This window comes from Electrophorus electricus, chromosome 4 (genome assembly GCF_041902795.1).
Source record: "Electrophorus electricus isolate QZ-2024a chromosome 4, ASM4190279v1, whole genome shotgun sequence".
NCBI classification, from domain to species: Eukaryota; Metazoa; Chordata; class Actinopteri; order Gymnotiformes; family Gymnotidae; genus Electrophorus; species Electrophorus electricus.
The window spans coordinates 8,587,776-8,608,138 of record NC_137500.1 but is presented as its reverse complement, the minus strand read 5'-3'; the positions used below and the strand labels follow the sequence as shown (position 1 = coordinate 8,608,138).

The window sequence follows — 20,363 nt, the reverse complement described above, 5'->3', positions numbered from 1 at the left end:
ACCAAGACTTCATATTCTTGAATATTTTGATATTCAAAAGAATTTCCTGGCTGGCAGTGGGGCGACGTGAGGCGAAGTACAAAATATGACCATTAGAGGGCAAAATGGAGCATTGAATAAAACCATCGACGTTACATTTAGGCGATATCTGAAAGTGGTGATTAAGGCCCTTCGGGATATTTATGTTTAGCTGACATATTTCACTTTTCAAGTCTGGAAAGGGGTCATTCGAGCCGCATATGCGACGCGAAGAAACTCTGAACGAGTTTGCTTCCGTATTAGGGGGCGTTATCTAATAACTGCTACACATATCTGCTTAAAAGGGAAATGACTTAAAATGAGGAAGTTTCTTAATTTCGGGAAATCCCACACACAAATAGTATTTTGCAACAACAGTAGCATCGTAATAATGTCTTAGTATTTGGGTTTGTAAGCGGGATCTTTATTAACGTTGGTCTTCAAAGCGATAAAAGTGGTGTAAAGTTTGAGAACCGGCCTGACTGTTATGGTTCAACATGAGCAACCCTGTAACATCTGAAACATTAATTCGGAAGCTGAAACACTCTGTTCTTAAAAATCTATCTGATTTCCTGGACCCACACGATGAGTGGAAGACTGTCCTGATGGATATACAGAAACCGACGGGGGAGCCAAGGTACACTCAGTTGCACGTCAGGTATGATAATAATAGTTAAGCCTATCCCTAAACAAATTTTATTTTTGCCGTTATATCATTGCGATAGAAAGGCTAAAGCAGTAGTAAAGGTTGTGAGAAAAATACGCTTATTTATGATTTAGTAGCGCTGTTGTCTCCCTGTTAGGGTCCATTATCAAACAGAAGAAAACACTGAAGCATTTAAATTATGTCTTTGAGGTTGAGCAGGGATTTGTTCATAAAGTGCTCCGTAATTACACAAACACAACCTCTCAACTCGGAAGGTGTACTGTGATAGAGTATCCAGAAAGATTACGCTTTCAGTGGGAACGACACCTCGCCTGTTCTCTCAGATTCATTGTCTTGACTGTAATCGCAAATTTCAGCTTTGTTACTATGTACACTTCACATGTGAGATGAATGGATTTTACAGAGCTGACTTTTGTTTTCAAAGGAGATTTCAAAGGTTGGTGGCCCAAGGTAAAAGTCCTACAGTGGAGCTGCTGTTTGACTGGGGAACCACAGACAGCACTGTAGGTGAACTATTTGAGATCCTTAACAGACACAAGTTGTTTGCACCTGCAAGAATACTTTTACCAGGCAAGAAAATTCTTAACAATTAAAACAACAGTTTAACAATGGCAAGACTGATTTCTAAATACTCCAGACCGTTTAGGGCCATAAATATGTTTTTGAGTTACTGGAAAGAAGAATCATTGTAATTAATGTTATGATGTGGCATACTGGTTATTATGTGTGTGTCTGAAATTAGATATAGTTACAAACTGCACAAACTGGAGAGCAGAAACTGATCTTCCCACTGCATACTGTAAGAATGAGACTCAGCCACTGACCACAGTAGCTGTAGAGCGAGAAGCACCTTCTACAGCACCTGATAGTAGTACAGGACCAGAGGAGAATCGGGAACCTACAGATGAAGGTATGACTGGATACACTTTGTTCTCCAGTAATTCATCACAACTGTGCTCCGGCAATGACAGAATTAGGTGGGGTAAAGTCTGTGGTGGATTCATGTTAAGGAAGGCCAATGGTATAAACAGGACTTGTTAGGTTTCAACAGAGAAACATGACATTAGTGTACAACTGCAAAAAGCAATCGCTTACTGAATGCTGGAGGGGAATAATCAACATTAATGATGTGTAGGCTAGTTTGGATATCTGCTTTCTTAATTAAGTTATATAAACGCTAAATAGGTCATTTATAATAACTCTGTAACATTTATATGTACTGTCTTTAATTGATGGTTTGTAGGCTACACTATATTTTTCAGCTGCAATGCTAATGTGTAAGAACTAAATAAAATGTCACTTGTAAAAACAAATTCAGACTTGACAAATCTGGGTGAAAGAAGACCTTATCTTAAGTATCTTTGCAAAGTGCCCATCTCAAAATTTGTGCCCCCATATATTCATGGGATTTTCAAGGAATGGTGAGGTCATTTTCACAGAATACTGGGAAAGATACATTTGGTCCACCAGGAATATGGCAGCTGATTAGTCCATCATCTGTTTATGAGCCATAATTCTGAATTTAGCCTGTCCTTAAGGGGGTTAGTTGAGTATCATAAGATTCCATGGCGAAGTACTTTAGAAAAAAGTGATGTTTCACCATCTTGAGACAGAAAATCCGTAATTATATATTAAAAAGATTAAAACTAGCTAAGTAAAAATCCTGCTTTGTGAAACAGGCCTCAAGAGGGGTATTTTCAGATCATCTCCAAACCTTCCTGCTAATCCTTTAAATACATAATAATCTGCATTGCAAGCCTTTCATGTTAGCTATGCACATGCCATCAATTCTGCATAGTTTTAGTTAAAACTTTCTTCTCTCATGTACCATATAGTCTATTATGGTTTCTATTCCGTAAATTCCAGGCACACTCCATATGATGAAACCATTAAGCAAAAAAAGAGAGAAAATAATCTGCACAACACTATAAGTAATATTTCACATGGAATAATTTTGCTCTGTTTCACCCTGAATCCAGGATTCTACACCTTCACGTTTCATGAACTGACACAGATCACAAAGAGCTGGGATGACCGTCCAGTGTCAGCAGGGGGCAGCAGACTGGGTGAGGGAGGGTTCGGAACTGTCTTCAAGGGGCTCCTCAACAGCACACCTGTAGCAGTGAAAAAACTTAATTTAGTAAGTGAATAATGATTATACAGTAGGTTGAATATTTATTTGTAAACATATGTATTTATATTTATTTTATATAAACAAAAATTGTATTTGGTACCGTTAATGAGGGGGAAAACCCATGTTAAATAAAATCTGTGTGTATTTCAATTTTCTGTTTATTGAGTAACTGTATTTGTCTGACACATGGGTCCCAAAATTAACATCCCTTCTAACACTGAATAAAACTAAAGTGCAACTAAAATTAAGACGTTAGGCTTAATAAATTGCAGGCTGCTTCTTATTTCTTTGCTAATCTACTAGGTCCATTGCAGTGAGACATGCGAACGTGAGCACTGTGCAATGAGGTCAGTTATTTGTGTTTTTAAAGTGTCTGTTTTTCTCTTTGTTCTCCTATGTCAGGTAGATGACATGTCTCCTGAGGACCTGAAGACTCAGTTCATTCAAGAGATTCAAACGTTGAAAAGGTTAGATGATAGTATCAAACATTCCTTTATCCATCCCTTTGTCTAACTTTGTTTTAGTCTCTCTATATCTCTGTCTCATATTGACGGTTAACATTTAAATCATCTTGATAATTTTTGAGAACATAGAATTTATGTATAATGGTGAACAGAGCAAACATGGGCAAAGACAAATAAGGAAGATACACATATTAGAACCGACAATACAAACCAGACAACAAACACACAGAAATGTGGTGAACACCGCCATGTGTAATGTGACATTGACGAGAGGGGATCATTGTAAGTGCACACTGTATAGTCAGTACGTTATTGGACAATGTGGACAATATTTGCATAGGTTACATGTTAGAGCAGATAGAGCAATACCAAGGTTATGAGTTCAATTACCAAGGGAGCACACACATACTGTCATACTGGAATATGTAAGTCGCTATGGGTAAGAGCCCATAGCCCATCTGCCATGAGCTTTAAATTGATACCATTCATTTCAATTGATTTTAAATAAAACTATAGCACTTGGGTGGAATATTTTGGGTGCCAGCTTTAATGGTATTGGCACTTTTTTAAAGGGCTATTAGATCATTTAGGCAATTTCACAGTCTATAGAACTGAAGTATATGCCAATTACTTACGTGCTGGATGATGCATTTATTTGAGCAACAACTAATATTAGTTCTGCTAAGTACTGATTCTTTTTCTATTTGTATGCATTGCACTCTTTCTACTGTATGATTTCCTACAATTGGCTCTTTTTCTAGTGTCTTTATGTTTTTCTTGTGTATTGTTTTCAGGTTACAACACAAAAATCTGGTAAATATGGTTGGTTATTCCAGTGATGGCCAGCACTCGTGTTTAGTTTATGCTTACATGTCTAACGGCTCATTACTGGATCGACTAGCATGTTTGGTGAGTAAAGTTTCTTTATGTTTTGACCAGCATCTAATTTTATATATATATATATATATATATATATATATATATATATATATATATATATATATATGTATGTATGTATGTATGTATATATATGTATGTATGTGTGTGTGTGTGTGTGTGTGCGCGCTTTTTATTTATATATATATATATATATATATATATATATATATAAAACCCTTCTAGGGGTTTTGTAAAGGTTAATCCTGGAAAGGTTCTACTTGGCAGTCAATGTACGTTGGAAAGGCAGGAACAGAATGACCTACAACTCTCTGGCATTTGGCCTTATCTATGAGGGGTAGAATGAAGAAATCTGAAAGTTCAGTTGTACACTACTGCCTTTAAAGTAGTTTACTACTATGTAACACCAAATTTAATGTTTCCAGGTGCCGTTGTTGTCATTGCTATGGTTCTTCCAACTGTACAGTACTTTTATACCATTTAAGTTACAACAGTTCCTAAACTGATACATCCAGAATACCACAGCCCAACTCAAAACTCTTAAAAAAACCTTTTCCCTCCTAGAGACTCTGCTATGGCCATTGATATCTTAATATTTTTTGTGTCATCGTTGTATCACCATGGAATTTAGACTGCACATAGTTATCAGCAGGTAAGAGACACTGCCAAGAATAAATGCCCGGACTAAATCTCTTTACAGGAGGGCAGTACTCCTCTCCCATGGCAGGTGAGGTGTGCCGTAGCCCTGGGCACAGCCAGGGGCCTGGAATATCTTCACCACCAGAACCACATACATCGAGATGTAAAAAGGTATTCACCATCACAGTTCAGTTACATTGGTATTACTCCTAGAGGACTGTGGTGCTCTGCTTATTTAAGCTTGTTCTTATATATGTATGTGCCCATTGCATAGTGCTACATATATAGTCTTTTGAATGATGAGCTCCCAGTACTAGCATTGCATAATTATCACTGTTCTATTTTTTCTATTACTGTCCTAATTATTATTCACAAATTATTCACAATTTCAGTAGCACTGTTTCAGTAGCTTCCATTCAAATACCTTTACTGACTTATTAGCATAATAAGCAGTAATATAATTTTAAGAAAATAATGTTTTGTGATTTTGTGGTTTTCCGCAAAGTGGGAATATCTTGTTGGATGAAGACTTCATTCCGAAGATTTCAGATTTTGGTTTAACACGTGCCTCATCTAAGCGCTCGTGCACGACAGTAATAACTGAAAGAATTGTGGGTACAACAGCTTATATGGCACCAGAGGCTCTAAGAGGAGAGATCACACCTAAATCAGATGTCTTCAGCTTTGGAGTGGTATGTTCTACTGGGTGCTATTTATTTATTATTATCATGATTTATTATTACACTTTATTAAAAACATTTAGGAACATCTTGTATATGTACAATTAAAAACTTCAGCCATGGCCAAAATTTGTGTTGTCATCCTTTATTATGTCACTTTTCAAACATAATTTTTTTATCAAACTAGCAGTGATGCTGACACTTGCAAGAACCTCTAGCACTATGAGATAGTGTCATTGCTGTGTTGGGAACATTCCAACACCCACATAATATCAGCCGTGGTACTGCAGACAGAGACTGACTGGTAATGAATAGGATAGAGGGTAGCTCATAAATATGCATGAAAACAGATGCAATGTACTCTTTAATTGTACACTTATAAAATGAATACACCCTGCAGCATATGGATAGTTTAAGTGAAACCATCTGAGACGTCAAGGCAAGAGTGAGCTACACTGTCAACAGTAGAGCAGCCAACCTGCCCCTGTAGGGGGCCGTGGAGCTGGCCTTTAATGGCTGCTTACAGAGCCAACGAGAAGCAGCATGTGTTTAGTTCATCTAGGATAAGTTCAACACAACGTGCTGATTCTTTCAGGTGCTGCTGGAAATATTGTCTGGACTTCCTCCAGTTGATGAAAACCGGGATCCAAAGCTTCTGGTCAGTTCTGGTCAGTGCTGGTCAGTGCTGGTCAGTGCTCTGTAATCAACACTATCTCTTACTCTAGATAAAGTTCTGTACATCTCTGTAGCAGCACAATTGTTGTCTTTTTTCAGATGGAGATGAAGGATGAGATAGACGATGAAGAGATTACACTGCAGGAGTTTATAGATAACAAAATGGAGGGTTGGGATATGGACTGTGTGGAGAAGATGTACAGTGTGGCCAGCAGGTGTCTGAGTGAAAGGAAGAACAGAAGGCCTCTGCTGAAGGAGGTGTGTGTGTGTGTGTGTGTGTGTGTGTGTGTGTGTGTGTGTGTGTGTGTGTGTGTGTGTGTGTGTGTGTGTGTGTGTGTGTCCATCCGTCAGTCCGTCCGTCCTGCTACTTTGGCCTATACAGCTGTCTTGTCTGTTCTGTTTTTATTTTCTATGCTGTAGCTATATTATGGGTGCTTACTTTAAAAATAGATTATCTTATGTTCCTTTTTCACAGTCACAGGTTAATCTGAATCTAATGTAAGGGGTATATGTGACCAGCATTATTTTAGCTAAGAAACTAAAAACTGCTTTAGGACAAAGCAGAGCTGTGCTACAAAACTATTCTGTGGTTACTATATGTATCAATTTAACATTTTGAATGGAGTGTTATCACGCATATGAAGTGAATAATTCATGTATGGATCATAAAGCACTGACTAGAATGTTCATTATGCATGTATTTACTTTCTTCTTTTCATTTGGTAGGTACTCACTGAACTAGAGGATTTTATTTAGACCCAACCAGTGGAACTACGAGACACAACTTGTACTTGTGTGAAGTGTATAATTAGGAATCAAAATGTATGTAAATATTTTTGCACATTTAAAAAATGTTTAGTTAATCCATACTTCCCTATTAAAGAATGTTTACATCATCATATATTAGACTGATGGTATGCAATGAAGAAATCATTTGTGATTTAAATATTTTATTCTTTTAAAAAACACTTTACAGTGAAAAGCATTCTCAAGCCCACCAATGAGACATAAATCATTATCCAGTTCAGTAAACATGGGAATGGCATCACTTTGTACAGATAACAGATGTTTAAATAAGTTTCATTAATTTTCAGTACATGTGAGTGTCCGTAGTGGCTTGTATTTTGTGACATTACTAGTTTTCCAGACACCTTGTGCTACAGTGCAGCATTTGCACCAGTGCTTTTTAAAAAGCAGTAGTAGCTGTTGCAGTTCTTCAGTGACTAGCAGCTTAGGGACCAGTGGACAGCAGGGCTGGGGTTATTTCAATCCAGCTTCATTTTAAATGAGCTAATGCTAAAATATAAATTACAGTGAGGATTGTTCCAGCAGCTGAGAGGATTCTGAAGCCAGGTATTCTCCTTTATTCATTGCCACCCAAAGTGAAATGTGTCATTGTAATGATTTTCTTTTTCCCCAGCTGGTGCACTGTATGTTACTAACTGGACACTTGTCATTGAAATTAACCCCAACCCAAGTCAAGGCTACAGACAGCATGTACAATCATGACAAGATGAAAATCTTTGAACAGAGAACAACTATCACTTGCATAGGAAAATATTTTTCTTGGCAAACGGGCACATGAGAATGTGACAGTCAGTTGTATCAAAAATGGGACTTTTATTTTGTTATAAAAAAACAATGTTGGATTTTATATTGACCAAACGTAGGCTGTAAGTGTGAACTTACAGCTGTTTGTGGTGAATAAGACATACAGGTCTCATGAAAATACAGAAATATTACAGACCCTAAAGTTGGAATGGAAGGAATGGGATTTTATGGAGGTCTTTTTGTTCTTGTTCACATTTAAGAGCTCACATGTTTAAGCTAAACAGTAACCATGACATTACACTTCATACAGCACTTGCTGACCTTTCCACAATGCATATTCATATTTTTCATGAGCTACCATCAAAGCATAATCCCACTGTGCAAATGGCAAATTTCTAATATGATTACAAACTACCAAGTGTTCATGCTGGTGCTTACATTTTTTTATGCTTGATTTGAATATTTTTTGTACATCTACACCACATATGTTTTAAAAATCTTCACTTGGATTGAGATTTGATTACTGGCCTAACCATAGCCATGCATGAAACTCTTCTCCTACTACTTCTCTACAACAACTCAGGCTACAGCAGTCAAACCATCATGTGAGAGTGTTCCAATGTATGCATAGCTCATGAGGCTGTTGTCTTGTAGCTGTGCCTATTTTTGGGGACAGGGGGATATATTTTATAAAGGGGGATAGCTTTATGTGAACATCGTTTGGAATGTTCCAGAGGAGCACAGAAGGGCTTTGTTCATGTGGGCTTTAATCGTCCGCTTCGTCGCCGTCACCGGGCTGGCGAGTGATCCTGCGGTCCCCTCTCCTTCCAGCGGGACCTTTGGGCTTTGCGAAGGCCTGCCGGTGTGCATGCTGTTTGGGGTGGACCTCATTATACAGGTAGTCAGCGGTCAACTCATCGCCATTATCAATTTCAATCTGTGTTGGGGGGGGTGGAGATAGCAAGAGACAGAGGCGGATAATCTATCCAACGAGTCCCATATAAAATGGAAAAATGGTATTCAATTTAAGATTAAACCCAGAGCAGGAACTGCTAGACATTACTTTTATTAATATAAACAAGATTCCTGTAAAATGTTCAGTGTGGCATCTATAAATAAAAAAGATGAAGAATCCATTATCTCCAAGTGATCACTTACTTTCACCAGTAAAATACAATTATTCTCCAAGTTCATACCTTTTTCTCAATATCCATCTGCAGTTTGCTTTCCAGCATGTCGAGGAGAGGATTCTTACAGCTGGAGTAAAGCATCCTCTCTTTAATACTGCAGCTGTAGCCCGGCATCGAGTATATAAACACTGCAGCAGGCAAAAATGTTATGATAAAGAAGAAAGCAATAAGGAAAATAAAAAAGGGTTTTCTCCATGTTTGGAGAAACATTTTTAACTTACATGAACAAAAACATGACCAAAAATGTTTACCTATAGATTCCAGGTGGTCTCCCTCATGCGAATGTTTATAGAGGAAAAAGTGGTAGCGGGCAGCATCTTTAGGAATCCTCTTGGGCAAATCTCTTATTTCTGCCGGGTCAGTGTTTGACAACATGATGCGTTCCTTTTCAAAATCAATTTTCTGAAATGAAAAATGCATAAGCATGGTTAACACTGACAGAGCACCTTTTTTTTAGATTTTAAAGAGTGATTAAGATTTTTTTTCTAGAAATGTCTTCTAATACATATGACAGCCACTCTATCCATCAGGATAGATAATATAGCCCTTTCCCTAGCCTTCCTCTGGGGAAGACTATACAATATGTAATTAGAGTAATTTTTTGTTGCTGAGTCTGATTCAGCAAGGATCTGCAGTGCCAGAGGGAGGGGCATCATGCTGTGTCTGCTTGTGCCTGTTCACCCCTCACTAAGCTCATGAGGGACCTGAAAATTACTTGACAAATTAACTCAGGTGTGATAATGTAGGAAAAAAAAACAAAAAACCAACAACTAGAATTTCAGAGTGAATTATCCCCTACACGTGTCTCTTTCATAAACTAAAAAATGTATTATCGTCAGGTGGAAAAAAAGGATGATGATTCAGGACAAGGAATCGTGCTGAGAGGCTTAAAGCACAACATTTATCGCCAAAGAGGAATGCATCATTTCCTGTCTGCTCTGCAGACCTTTTAGAGAATTTGCACAGCAAGGCTGTGGGAACTTCCATGCATCACTCATATTTAGTGATGAACCAAAGGAAGTGTATGTAGTGACCTTACCAGTTGCACATAGCTGAGTTTTCTGTCCTTAAACTTCTGCAGTGCCTCCATGGCATCCCCATGCAAAGGGAAAGCTACACCCTGCAGGGTCTGCTGCTTAGTATCCACGCCAATGTCAGTCTGAACCTGCGCACACAGGTAGCTAGTTTCAGCAAAGCTCAATATTTATATATATATATATATATATATATATATATATATATATATATATATATATATATATATATATATATATATATATATATATATATATATATATATATATATATGCATGCACGCGCACACAGTAATAATCCTCAAATGTTCACTAATAAGTAACACTGAAAAAACACAAACAACCATTCTTGATGATCTCCTTGAAAAGTAGCTACAGGTTATTGAGTAGAGCTTCTGAATTTTGCACTTTTTTTTGAACTTGTGATTTGTGGGATCAATTTGCTAGTTCAGTCTGACTATAAATTTGAAGACACTGTTCTTCAGCATACACAGACCAGTTTTGGTCGTGGATATTTTATAATTCAAAAAAGATTTTAGCAAACAACAAACATTTTTATATCAATAACTAATAACACCAAGCTTCATCAGATCCACATGAAAAACTAAAATCTTTGAACATCATTCAGACTAATGGGGCATTATTCTCTAAAGATGGCTATTAGACAGACAAGGCAAGCCAACTTCTCTGACTGAGTAACTTTGAGGAAGAGTCACAGCTCAGCATGTTCAGTGCATTTCCTTATTTGGTATGGATAAAGACACACAATTCCCATTCAAAACATTGAACTGCATTTACAGCAAATTATTATTTGCTCCCTTTAAAAGCACCTGGGATATTGCTGCCTAAAGAGTGCTCTGGTTTCAAATGCGTACCAATATGGGTTTAGCCCAAACCACAGGTATCATAATTAATCATTTTAACTTATGTTCATTATTTGAGTTTTAGGAGATATTCAGTGAGGGGTGTGCATGCATGTGTACCTCGCTCAGCTTGATTTGTCGGAGCTCCTCTTCAGCTGCAGTAAGGGGGAGAGGTGCAGACTGGGAAGTGATGTATCTCTTGTAACCACTGAGAGAAACATCATCCTAAAACGAACAAGAGGGAAGAAATGTTGCCTCTCTCATTGTTCAGATGCACATAAACATGCTTTGGCACATGAAAATGTCCACTGTAAAAAAAAAAATTTTTAAAAATAAAAAAAACTAAATCAGTTAATTTCTATGATTTCTAAATAAGACTTCTGGAGTTTATTTCATAATCTAATTTACATACCTTCACAGTGCCAAAAATTTCATCTTTAATATGGCCACCCCCAAACTCTTTCTTCAGAGTTGCCCTGGTAGCAGCATAAAGCATTTTGTGGCGCACCTATTGAGAGCCACACAAAGAAATCAAAATGAAACAGAAAGCAAACACAAATAATATCTTATAGACAAATGTGCTTTACAGTGCTCTGTGGGTTTAGTTATTCCCTAAGGCTTCTACCACAGCATCATGCGTGAAATCAGAATAGCAACTAATGACATCTTTCTTCTACTCGTTTTATATCATCTCTAGACTGAATACAGATTCTGTTAGAGCTGCAAAAACCTTTTTGACTCTTCAGTGAAAACAGAAATGCAACATGCTCGTGCAATATGCTCTTTAGTCAAGTAAAACAGCTCCTGCTTTAACGCACGCTATTTAGCTGAAAAAGAACTGAAACTGGAGCATGTCTGGGCAGAAGACCTAGAACACAATCACTGCAGAAATGCTACATCTAGGATTCTTTGTTTTTATGTGCAGCATTAAAGATGTCTAGTAGCCCAGACTTCGCTTGTTTGGAAAGTAATGCTGCTTATGGGAAATTCTGGATACAGCAACACAAGAGGAACAGCAAACTGAATGCAGCTATGATAAAATCTTGATAAAATCTGTACTGCCTCATACACACTCAGAATTGTGGTGGCAAGTCTAAACTTGTTATAGCAATTTCCTGAGTATAAATGCTAAGCTGCAACTCCCCTGCATTCTGACTGGCTAAAGCACTGTGCTTCAGGCAACAGATTCTCTTGCTAAGCCAGTCACTGATGATGTCAGGTGCTTTACAGCCTCCCTTCATAAAAGAAATGTAAGAGGAAACCAATATGTGAGAACCAGCTTTCTAACACTCACACTCTCAAACACTGGCCAGAAGACAGGGTTTAAAAAACACAGAATAAAAACTCAAAATAAAACAACTCAAAGATAAAAAGCCTTTATCTTTTTACATCAATTTAACACATCACAAAAAAGCATGCTTACAGGAGAGTGGTCTGGCGACCAAGCGATGAACACCCACTCATGTCCCATACTGTTGGTGGAATCCAGCCTATATAAAACATAGCATGGCAAGTTGTTCTCCAGGAGAGGAAGGATAAGGGAATTATAATCTTCCTCCCAGCTCCGAGATGCCTGCTTGGTGTCACCCAGTACTAGCTCTTCTATAAAGTACAAAAAATGAGGAATAGTAAAATTGTGCTTGTGGGGATTTCACTAAAATTAAAGCTGTACCAATTATGCAGTACTTATATAGGTTTATTGCATGAGCATTATGTACAGTGCAGTTAAATGAGCAGTATGTTTTGGTACCATAACTCTTTGCTATATGAGCTTTACCCTGTTAGTTTCAGGTAAATGATCCTAGTACTAGTCTTTCACTGTACACAGAAAGGGAACCTGTGGTTTCCTTACCATCTTCAATCACAATCTTCAGAACTCTATAATCTCCATTCCTGGCATTGGCAAAGACATCTTTTACCTGCCTAGAAGCTTAAAGACAAGAAGGTACAAGACTGAACAACAAAGAAAATACTGCCAATACATTTCATTTTTCTAACACAGTGTATGACCAACAGCTTTTGTTACAGCAGCTGAATGGTGAATTCCACATCTGTGAAATGAAGTGCAGAACAATATCCATTTTAGCCCCTCCCAGGGCGTTATATTCCAAAACAGCCAAACCCAAAAGAAAGCGTCATTCCATACAATATACTTGTCAGTCATGAAAAGACGTGCGGAGGTTGACAACGTTGCACATAAACAACGCGAGCAGCACAGAATAATTGAATGAGTCAGTAGAACGAAAGCTAAAAGACGAAATGAATATGTGGTTTTAAACCCAAGTTCACCGCGGGAAAACGTAGAGGTCGCAGTACAATAAAAAAGCCTTGCCTTGAAAAGACAAGTTGCTGTTATTAGGATAAAAGTCAGACCGTTGTCATTCACATTATGAATAACTAATTCACCGTCTTATAAGAGACCTGGCCAATAGCTTCTTTAACTGTGGCCTTTCACCAGGTGCCCAGCTATGCAGGTGTAAGCCAAGGCGTTGGCGCTTTAACATCCTGCAACTGCAATACAGGAACACGAAATTTGTGGAGAAACGAGGCGAGGCACACGGACTGGGATGAGGTAGCTATTTGTCAGCACACCGTAAACCCAACATGTACGAATTATTGATCTTAAAACTGTTGTACAACGCCTGCATACTCAAAGCAAACCAGTATAGTATCGTTCAAAAGAACCCAGTGAGCTAGCGTTAGCTAACTAGCTACCACGATTTGATTACTGTTTGTGCACAGTCTAAAACAATGCTGTTTTTTCAGTGGCACTTTCTATATAATAATCTTTTTTTAAAAGCACTGTTTGATGAGGGGAACTATCATTTTAAGACTAAAATTGTAAAAAATATATATACGTTTACCTTGAATTCCCGTTTGATGGGACATTATCTCTTTTGGTCAAGCGGTAGATCTCAGAGGGCGAGAAGACTCAGAAAGCCGGAAGCGGAGCTGTGGTCAGGTGACGGGCTCCGCTCTGTGACGTCACGGTCTGAGGGCCTGCTGGCTTTCTGCGCGTGCAGTGGAACGGGTTTTTATCGAAAATCTGTCGAACTGCTTTTAGGAAACGGGATTCTAGTTTACGATAACGTCGTAACTACAACGTTAGTTACTTGTCGCTACTTTATTGTAAAGCCATATCAGTGTTTCAGTTTATTTCAAAGATCCAGACTGGTTTAGTCTGTTCTGTTTTTTTAGGAATTGAAATCGGATTTTTATTCGAATGCTTCGTGCTTACTGAATGTACACCTGTCACTAAAGCGAAGAGAAATTGTGGAAAACTTTTTTTTTTTTTTTCCACCGAAACTGTAGGCCAGATTAAAGCGTGGCCGTATTTCTACTGAGAGTTCACTACATGGTAGCTGTGCCGACCGTCTGATGCTTTTCACTATGATCAAGATCGACGTAAATTTAGATTTTTTATTTATTTATTTTTTACTTTATTTTTTGCATGAATGTGGAAGGCTACCATATTTAATCATTTACTGATCTTGGCCACAAATTGGTTTTCCCAAGTGCTGACTGTTACTAATGAAAACATCTGTAGTGTTCTCTCGGGTTTATTTAGTTTAGTGTGTCTGGCATTAAGTAGGGCCCAGGTGTTTTCCAATAGAAGCTACCGTCGTGTGTACGTGTGATGGATACGTTACGGTGCTGTCCTGGTGCCCACTAACGGCGCGCAACTCTTCAACGTGCTGACCAGGCAAAGCCTCGCTGTACTTGTCCGCCGAAATGATGGCAAGGGATGTGAGGCTGTCCTGGCACCAACAGGTTCCAGTGCTAACATACTGCATCGTCCTCCCCTCTCTAACACGATCGTTTAGCGTCGCTTGTGCTCTGTGAGGCCGAGACAGTTTGTGTGGGAGCGTCCACAGTGCACAGTATAAGGAGCGAAAGCAAAGCAACGTGAAGCAGGTAGACCGTGTGTGGGGGAGGCGCTGGTGTAGGGACCAGAGGCGTGGGGCGGGTTTAGCGGCTGCCTCCGCACGCACGGCTGGGTCTTTTTCTAATAAGACTTTATTAGCTCTGCTGGTTTCTCGTTGAGCGACCTAATATTGGCTTGTGTGTGGCAAATTCTGATTGTTTCAGTTGGACTCTTCATTTGCGACTCGCAGTGGTGATGTGTAATTGTAGGCGGATAAATGAAACGTCATTTTAGACAGTGGTAACCGCTGTTGTGATGAACTCGAAGATGCTTTGTGACTGCCTTCGTAAGAAAATAACCCGTTCTTGTTTGCTATGTGCTGTCTTTTCTCGCAGAAAATGCTCGGATGACTAAACATAAATTAGTCACTGAAACGAACAAGCTGTTTTGCTTTTCCAAGCTTCCCACATAGAACGTGTCTGTCTGTGTGCGCTGTAATTGCGCGTAGAGCTGGAATAGATGATAAGGTTATCCTAAGAAATTTGAGCATGTATTTAGTAAGCCCCAAGTTCAAGTAGCCAGTCGGACTACTGCGAAGCATGTTGCTTTGTATTTCGCTGGGTGAAATCTATGCTTGTCGCTTTAGTTGATTTGTCTTGATCTTAGGAAAATGTGAAATTTTCTGCTGTTCTAGTAAATATATTTGGCTCCATCACGTACATGCAGACAAATTGCCACAACAGTATACAGCATTTTCCAGCAGTAGTGCTATTCCGAGCTTCATACCGTCATTCATACGCGGATATTTTGGGAAGTTGAAGAGTAGAGGGTTTGTTTTGCATGGTGGTGGTATCGGGCTCGCAGTGCGGATTTAAGCATGCTTGCAGTTCCGACTGAAATGTATAGACTGCTTGGTTTTGTACAGTTGCCTTGTGACCGTATATTTCTCTATGTCTAAAAATGTGTATATGTAAAGACCTTAGTAAATGAATGTTATAGTAAATATGTTAACCGTGTCTTGTTCTGGAGTGGAATGTTCTGACTTTTGTGGACTCGGGGAAAATCTCTGTTTTGAAAATGCAAATTAACGTGCTGATACTGCTCTGTAAAATATGTAGAGTTAAGAAATATTGCAAGGTAATTATTTGCGTTGTCAATAATTTGAGTTGTTTTAATACCTCTGTTTTCTCTTGAACTAATTGGGAAAGTATTTACACCACTCCAGTCAAATGTATTTCTTCAGCTCTAAAGGTTGGTTGATTCCTAATAATAAAGGCTCTGTCCGGATGCACTCATATGCCATGGGTTTTCCTGCGATGCCAAATGATTATTATCCCTTCTGGGTAATCTAATACTGTCTCTTATTATTGGGAATCTTAGAGATATGAAAAAGTTGCATGCTTGTTACACTAACGCACTCCCCCTCCCACCCACATCCTCCCATCAGGGCCCCAGTGGATGGCCAGGTTTGGCAGAATGGAGATTGATGCTCGCTTCCGCTACTACTTTCAGCACCCATGGTCCCGCCTGGTTGTGGCCTACCTGGTCACCTTCTTCAACTTCCTCATTTTTGCCGAGGACCCTGTGTCTCACAGCCAGACGGAGGCCAATGTCATCGTGGTGGGAAACTGTTTCTCCTTCATAGTGAATAAGTACCCAGGCGGAGGATGGAGTGCCGTGAAGATACTGATGTGGATTCTAGCGATCTTCACAGGCCTCATTGCTGGGAAGTTTCTCTTTCACCGAAGGCTGTTTGGTAGGTATTCTGCCTGAACTTTAATTTAGATATTTGCTGTATAACAGTGCTGTTGTAGTGATTTTGTGTGTGTGTGTGTGTGTGTGTCTGGTTGGTTGGGCTTTTAGGGTTCTGTGAATAAATACTGTGCTGGGATAAAACAATTATCCCCATGCACACAAATGCAGTACAAACACTGCTATGGTGGTGTTGTGTTTAAGTGTTAGCCTTAAATGTTGAATTTAGGACTTCTGTTTGGTGAATTAGTTGAGAGAGAGAGAGAGAGAGAGAGAGAGAGAGAGAGACAATAGCAGTTAAAAATGTAACCTCTGTAACCTGAAGCATACTTTATGCTGTAACATTCTCTTGTTTGACTGTATAGTCTGTATGGTGCAAATGCAGAAATGCAAACACCCAAACAACTTGCACCCTATGCACTATAGTGCCCTATGCTTCAGAATTATTTATGTGCAATGCAGTGAAAAATGATGTAATTAGGTCTGAGTGAGCTGAACACGCTGGACTCAGTCCAGGTTCCCTCTGTTGGTTCTTCCAGGCATACACCCCCCACCTTTTTGGCCAGAAGTGCAAAGGTGGATATATTGACCTAAGGCCTTTACCTGGAATGTTAGTATATTCTTTTGTCTTTCAACAGTCCCTGTCTGCTCACTTAAATCTGCTATTGCCATCCTGATTTCTCAGTCCTTAGTTGGAGTTGTTTTTGATTTTTCAGTGAACACAGCTCACTAATATTCTGAGTCAGACCTCTTCCCACCCATATAAATGTAATGACTAGTCCAATCATTTGCAGTGCATTGTGAGCCGAGGACCGTGAGATGTCTTTTCACTGCCTCATAACAATTTAAAGATGAGACTCTGACAGCTTGACCTGCTCTTTACGCCTGAAATAATTATAGCCATGTCACCATAGTGAGAGAGAAGGAGAGAAAGCCTAGCATGTCCAAGTTGGTTTACTTCATGATTAATATGTAAGACACGGAAACCTTTTGATTCTCTTTGGTACAGTGTCAGAGCATAAAGGAGAAACTCTTACTGTACTTGTTAGAGCAGTTGTGTACAGTCACAGGCTTCAGAACCCACTGCACCACTAATGATGATTAGCTAACTGCCAAGCTGCCAGTGTACTGAGTCAGGTACATCGGTGAGGCTGGGCTGGCACTGGGAGCCATATGTTAACACTCAGACTACTACTGAGTTTTGAAAAAAAAATTGCACACTTCCATCCCATCATCATTTATCAGGAGAAAGGAAGAGGAAGAGCCATGTTTGGCCAAGCATCTTTAATACAGATATCTGCTGTGCCAGATTGTGTGTGTGTGTGTATGTGTGTGTGTGTGTGTGTGTGCACGCGTGCGATAAATGATGGGTGGATAGAACAGACAAATCACAGTAAGGTAAAGAGACACAGTGGGACATTAGCCATTCATTAAACATTTTGCTGGCAAAGTTTCATAATCCTGAAGTGTCGAGAGGGTGCTGGGCTGGCTCTACTGACTGCAATATCAGAGCAGTGTCATCTATAATGCATCATTACCAATCACAATGTTGAACCCCTACAGGCATTTTCTCTCTCTCTCTCACGCTCTCTCTCTCTCGCGCTCTCTCGCTCTCGCTCTCGCTCTCTCTCTCTCTCTCCCATATTTACCTAAAATAAATAGAATAATGGCTGATGGAGTACATTCTCTGGAATGCTGAAAGCTTAGTTTGTTACCTGTGAAGGAGGTCACTGTGTCTTGTTGGTCAGCAGAGGGAAATGGAGGAAGAGCTGTTGCTTGTGACATTAGTGATGTTTTACCGATGTCTCAGAAGGTTGAACTCTTTTGTTTTGTTTTTAAAGGTACTCAATACTGTATTCACAATGTATTATCTCCCCCACCTATTTCAAGGTTTTGCTTGTTTGTGGCAGCTCAACTAACATGCATATAATTTTTATCTGGTACATGGCAGGAAGAGCCACAAATTTGATCTACTAAACAGCGTAACAGCATACAGTCTATGTGCTTTTAGTGAAACGATGCAGGCCAAGAGATAAAATCATGGTTGCAGCAGCCTCTGTTGTGTACACTTGTCTGTGTCTGTCGTTTTTGTGTGCTTGCGTGCATGTGCTTGTACGTGTGTGCTAATGGTGATTACAGCGCAGCTCTTTTTAGTGTAAGAACAAACCAAGTGTTCATTTGATCAAGCTTATTATTCTGCTGAGAGCAGCACAACTGTAGATTGCCATTTATATTTATGTGCTGTTGTGTCTGCACTGGGTGCAACTATGAAAGATGTGGAATTGGATGTGGACTTTAAACTGCTCTCTAGGCCCGAGTTATCGAACCTTCTCCTTCTCTCCTTCCTCTTCCCCACTATCTCTCTCTCTCTTTTTTGTCTCATCTTACCTTCTTTTTGCTCATTTTTGTCTGTCTCCTACTGCCACTGTTCCCCATCTCACTTCCCTCTTTCTCTTTCCCGCGTTCTTCCTCGACATCTTTCTCTCTCTCTCTCTGCTCCCACGAGCTGTCCAACCAGTGTGGCATGTCACGTTCTCGGGTCCTTGGGTGCAAGCTCACTACCTTCCGAGGTCTATTTGCACAAAGCCTCTAGAGCCGGTGATCACATAGTGACTAATATCAGTAAGCAAGGAAGGAAGAAACTACACCAGGCCTTTTAGGCCGAATCCATGTTGGAAGAGGTCACGTCAAAGTGAACCTCACCGTCTTGTTCAAATTCAGTGGGAGGGTACAGTGCCCTTTCTGATCAGAACAGTGTGTGCTTTCCTGAATACTGATATAGGATGTGAAACAATCCCAGCATTCTCTTGTTCACAGAGTATCCCACTCTTGGATCTGAAACAATAAGTCTGTTAGTTTTAGTGGCTTGATGCTGATAGCTGATTTTCTGGAATGTGAATTGAGATTCAGTCTACAGCAAGTTCTTTGCTGGGAGAAAACCTAGTCAAACCAAAACAAAAAAAGAAATCACATATTTAACTTCTTGACATTTGTATGTTTCAGCCATCTCACAATGATGTAGAACAATCACTCATCTGAATTATGATCAGATGCACTAAGAATCTAAATTAGAAACCTGTTTTTCAATAAACAAATAAAAATATGAATAAAATGTAGCTGTACATTCGGGGGGGGCTGGAGTTTAATGCTGTCATTCAGCCAGTTTTATTATTGTCAAGTATCTTAACACCAGTCTGATCACAGCCTCTTGAGTTCCAGAGAGGACCCACAGCTGAATGAGAAGCCATGAGAAGCACAGCAGAGCTGAAAAAGGTGTGTGGCATGCACTAGTAGATGTCCTGCATACTGTATGTATCTGATTCAGTTCCAGAACAACCAAGATAATCATCTAATGCATCAGGCTATGTACTCTTGATCCTAGCTACAGTAAAGGAACTAGTATAGGAAAAACTAGTTGATTTGAAAATAAACAGCTTTATAGTCTATTTATTAAAGGATACACCTTGCTGATATTAAAGGAGCAATCATGGTCATTTTTACCAGCATAAAGTTGTAAACAATATTTCTGGATTTTTTGAAACATTTTTTTAAACAATTTTTTTCTATAAAGTGCAGCTCACATGAGATGAAGGAAAAAGATTGCGATGAAGTCTCTGAATGAACCAGTTTATGCGCCATAGGGTGGGTCTTCCACATGGAGGCAGCCATGATTAAATGGATTTAGTACAGAAACACAAGTACATACAGGCCTCAAGATGTCAGTATAACGATAAGGACAGGAAAAATGACCTATTACTCCTTTAAGCTTCCTTAATTTTATTGGTATCGACAGAAATCCCCTCAGTAAAGCACTGATAAAAACATTCAGAATGTGATACTCTTTTAAACCAAACAATATATATACTTTCTGACACCAGGGGACATCATGAACTAATACAGCGCTAAGTACTAATTTACTTGGAGTCTTGTTTTC

The 20,363-nt window shown here is 39.2% G+C and overlaps 3 protein-coding genes across 17 annotated transcripts in view; 2 read left to right on the top strand and 1 right to left on the bottom strand.

Annotated features, from left to right (window-relative positions):
• Positions 1–110: 110 nt before the first annotated feature.
• On the top strand, positions 111–7,075 carry irak4 (interleukin-1 receptor-associated kinase 4). Of its 3 annotated transcripts, none has more exons than XM_081712186.1 (11): positions 111–676; positions 1,113–1,255; positions 1,428–1,595; positions 2,665–2,825; positions 3,222–3,286; positions 4,078–4,192; positions 4,881–4,990; positions 5,325–5,511; positions 6,095–6,187; positions 6,274–6,432; positions 6,901–7,075. In XM_081712186.1, the coding sequence occupies exons 1-11, from the start codon at positions 516–518 to the stop codon at positions 6,928–6,930; spliced, it is 1,392 nt and encodes a 463-aa protein (XP_081568312.1). In that variant the 5' UTR covers positions 111–515; the 3' UTR covers positions 6,931–7,075. The 3 variants fall into 3 exon arrangements, with proteins under 3 accessions (XP_081568312.1, XP_081568311.1, XP_026856871.3); XM_081712185.1 differs by having other exon boundaries at positions 115–676; positions 1,110–1,255; XM_027001070.3 differs by having other exon boundaries at positions 119–676; positions 1,110–1,255; positions 6,095–6,157.
• Positions 7,076–7,774: 699 nt separating this feature from the next.
• On the bottom strand, positions 7,775–13,806 carry twf1a (twinfilin actin-binding protein 1a). Its single transcript, XM_027001073.3, has 9 exons — positions 13,677–13,806; positions 12,665–12,742; positions 12,236–12,414; positions 11,225–11,320; positions 10,933–11,037; positions 9,955–10,080; positions 9,167–9,317; positions 8,922–9,043; positions 7,775–8,662 (listed from the first exon to the last, which is right to left on the bottom strand). Exons 1-9 carry the CDS (start codon positions 13,699–13,701, stop codon positions 8,492–8,494), a joined length of 1,053 nt encoding a protein of 350 aa, XP_026856874.1. The 5' UTR covers positions 13,702–13,806; the 3' UTR covers positions 7,775–8,491.
• The window catches only part of tmem117 (transmembrane protein 117), a 38,002-nt gene continuing 30,924 nt past the window's right edge, over positions 13,286–20,363 (top strand). The window contains exons 1-3 of one of the 13 annotated variants that reach the window (XM_081712177.1): positions 13,807–15,814; positions 15,921–16,020; positions 16,125–16,433. In XM_081712177.1, the coding sequence (XP_081568303.1) occupies positions 16,136–16,433 (298 nt within the window). In that variant the 5' untranslated portion in view covers positions 13,807–15,814; positions 15,921–16,020; positions 16,125–16,135. Of the gene's footprint in view, positions 13,419–13,804; positions 16,021–16,124; positions 16,434–16,968; positions 19,703–20,363 lie in introns of those variants that run through there. The other 12 variants (XM_081712179.1, XM_081712178.1, XM_027001069.3 and 9 more) reach the window with 12 other exon arrangements.

Coding starts and splice junctions, on each gene's coding strand:
- irak4 (XM_081712185.1), top strand. CDS start 516: ATGAGCAACCCTGTAACATCTGAAACATTAATTCGGAAGCTGAAACAC. Junction 3,287..4,077: donor GAGATTCAAACGTTGAAAAG/GTTAGATGATAG, acceptor TATTGTTTTCAG/GTTACAACACAAAAATCTGG. Junction 5,512..6,094: donor ATGTCTTCAGCTTTGGAGTG/GTATGTTCTACT, acceptor TGATTCTTTCAG/GTGCTGCTGGAAATATTGTC.
- twf1a (XM_027001073.3), bottom strand. CDS start 13,701: ATGTCCCATCAAACGGGAATTCAAG. Junction 11,321..12,235: donor GGTCGCCAGACCACTCTCCT/GTAAGCATGCTT, acceptor GGCTCTCAATAG/GTGCGCCACAAAATGCTTTA. Junction 8,663..8,921: donor AGATGGATATTGAGAAAAAG/GTATGAACTTGG, acceptor CCCCCAACACAG/ATTGAAATTGATAATGGCGA.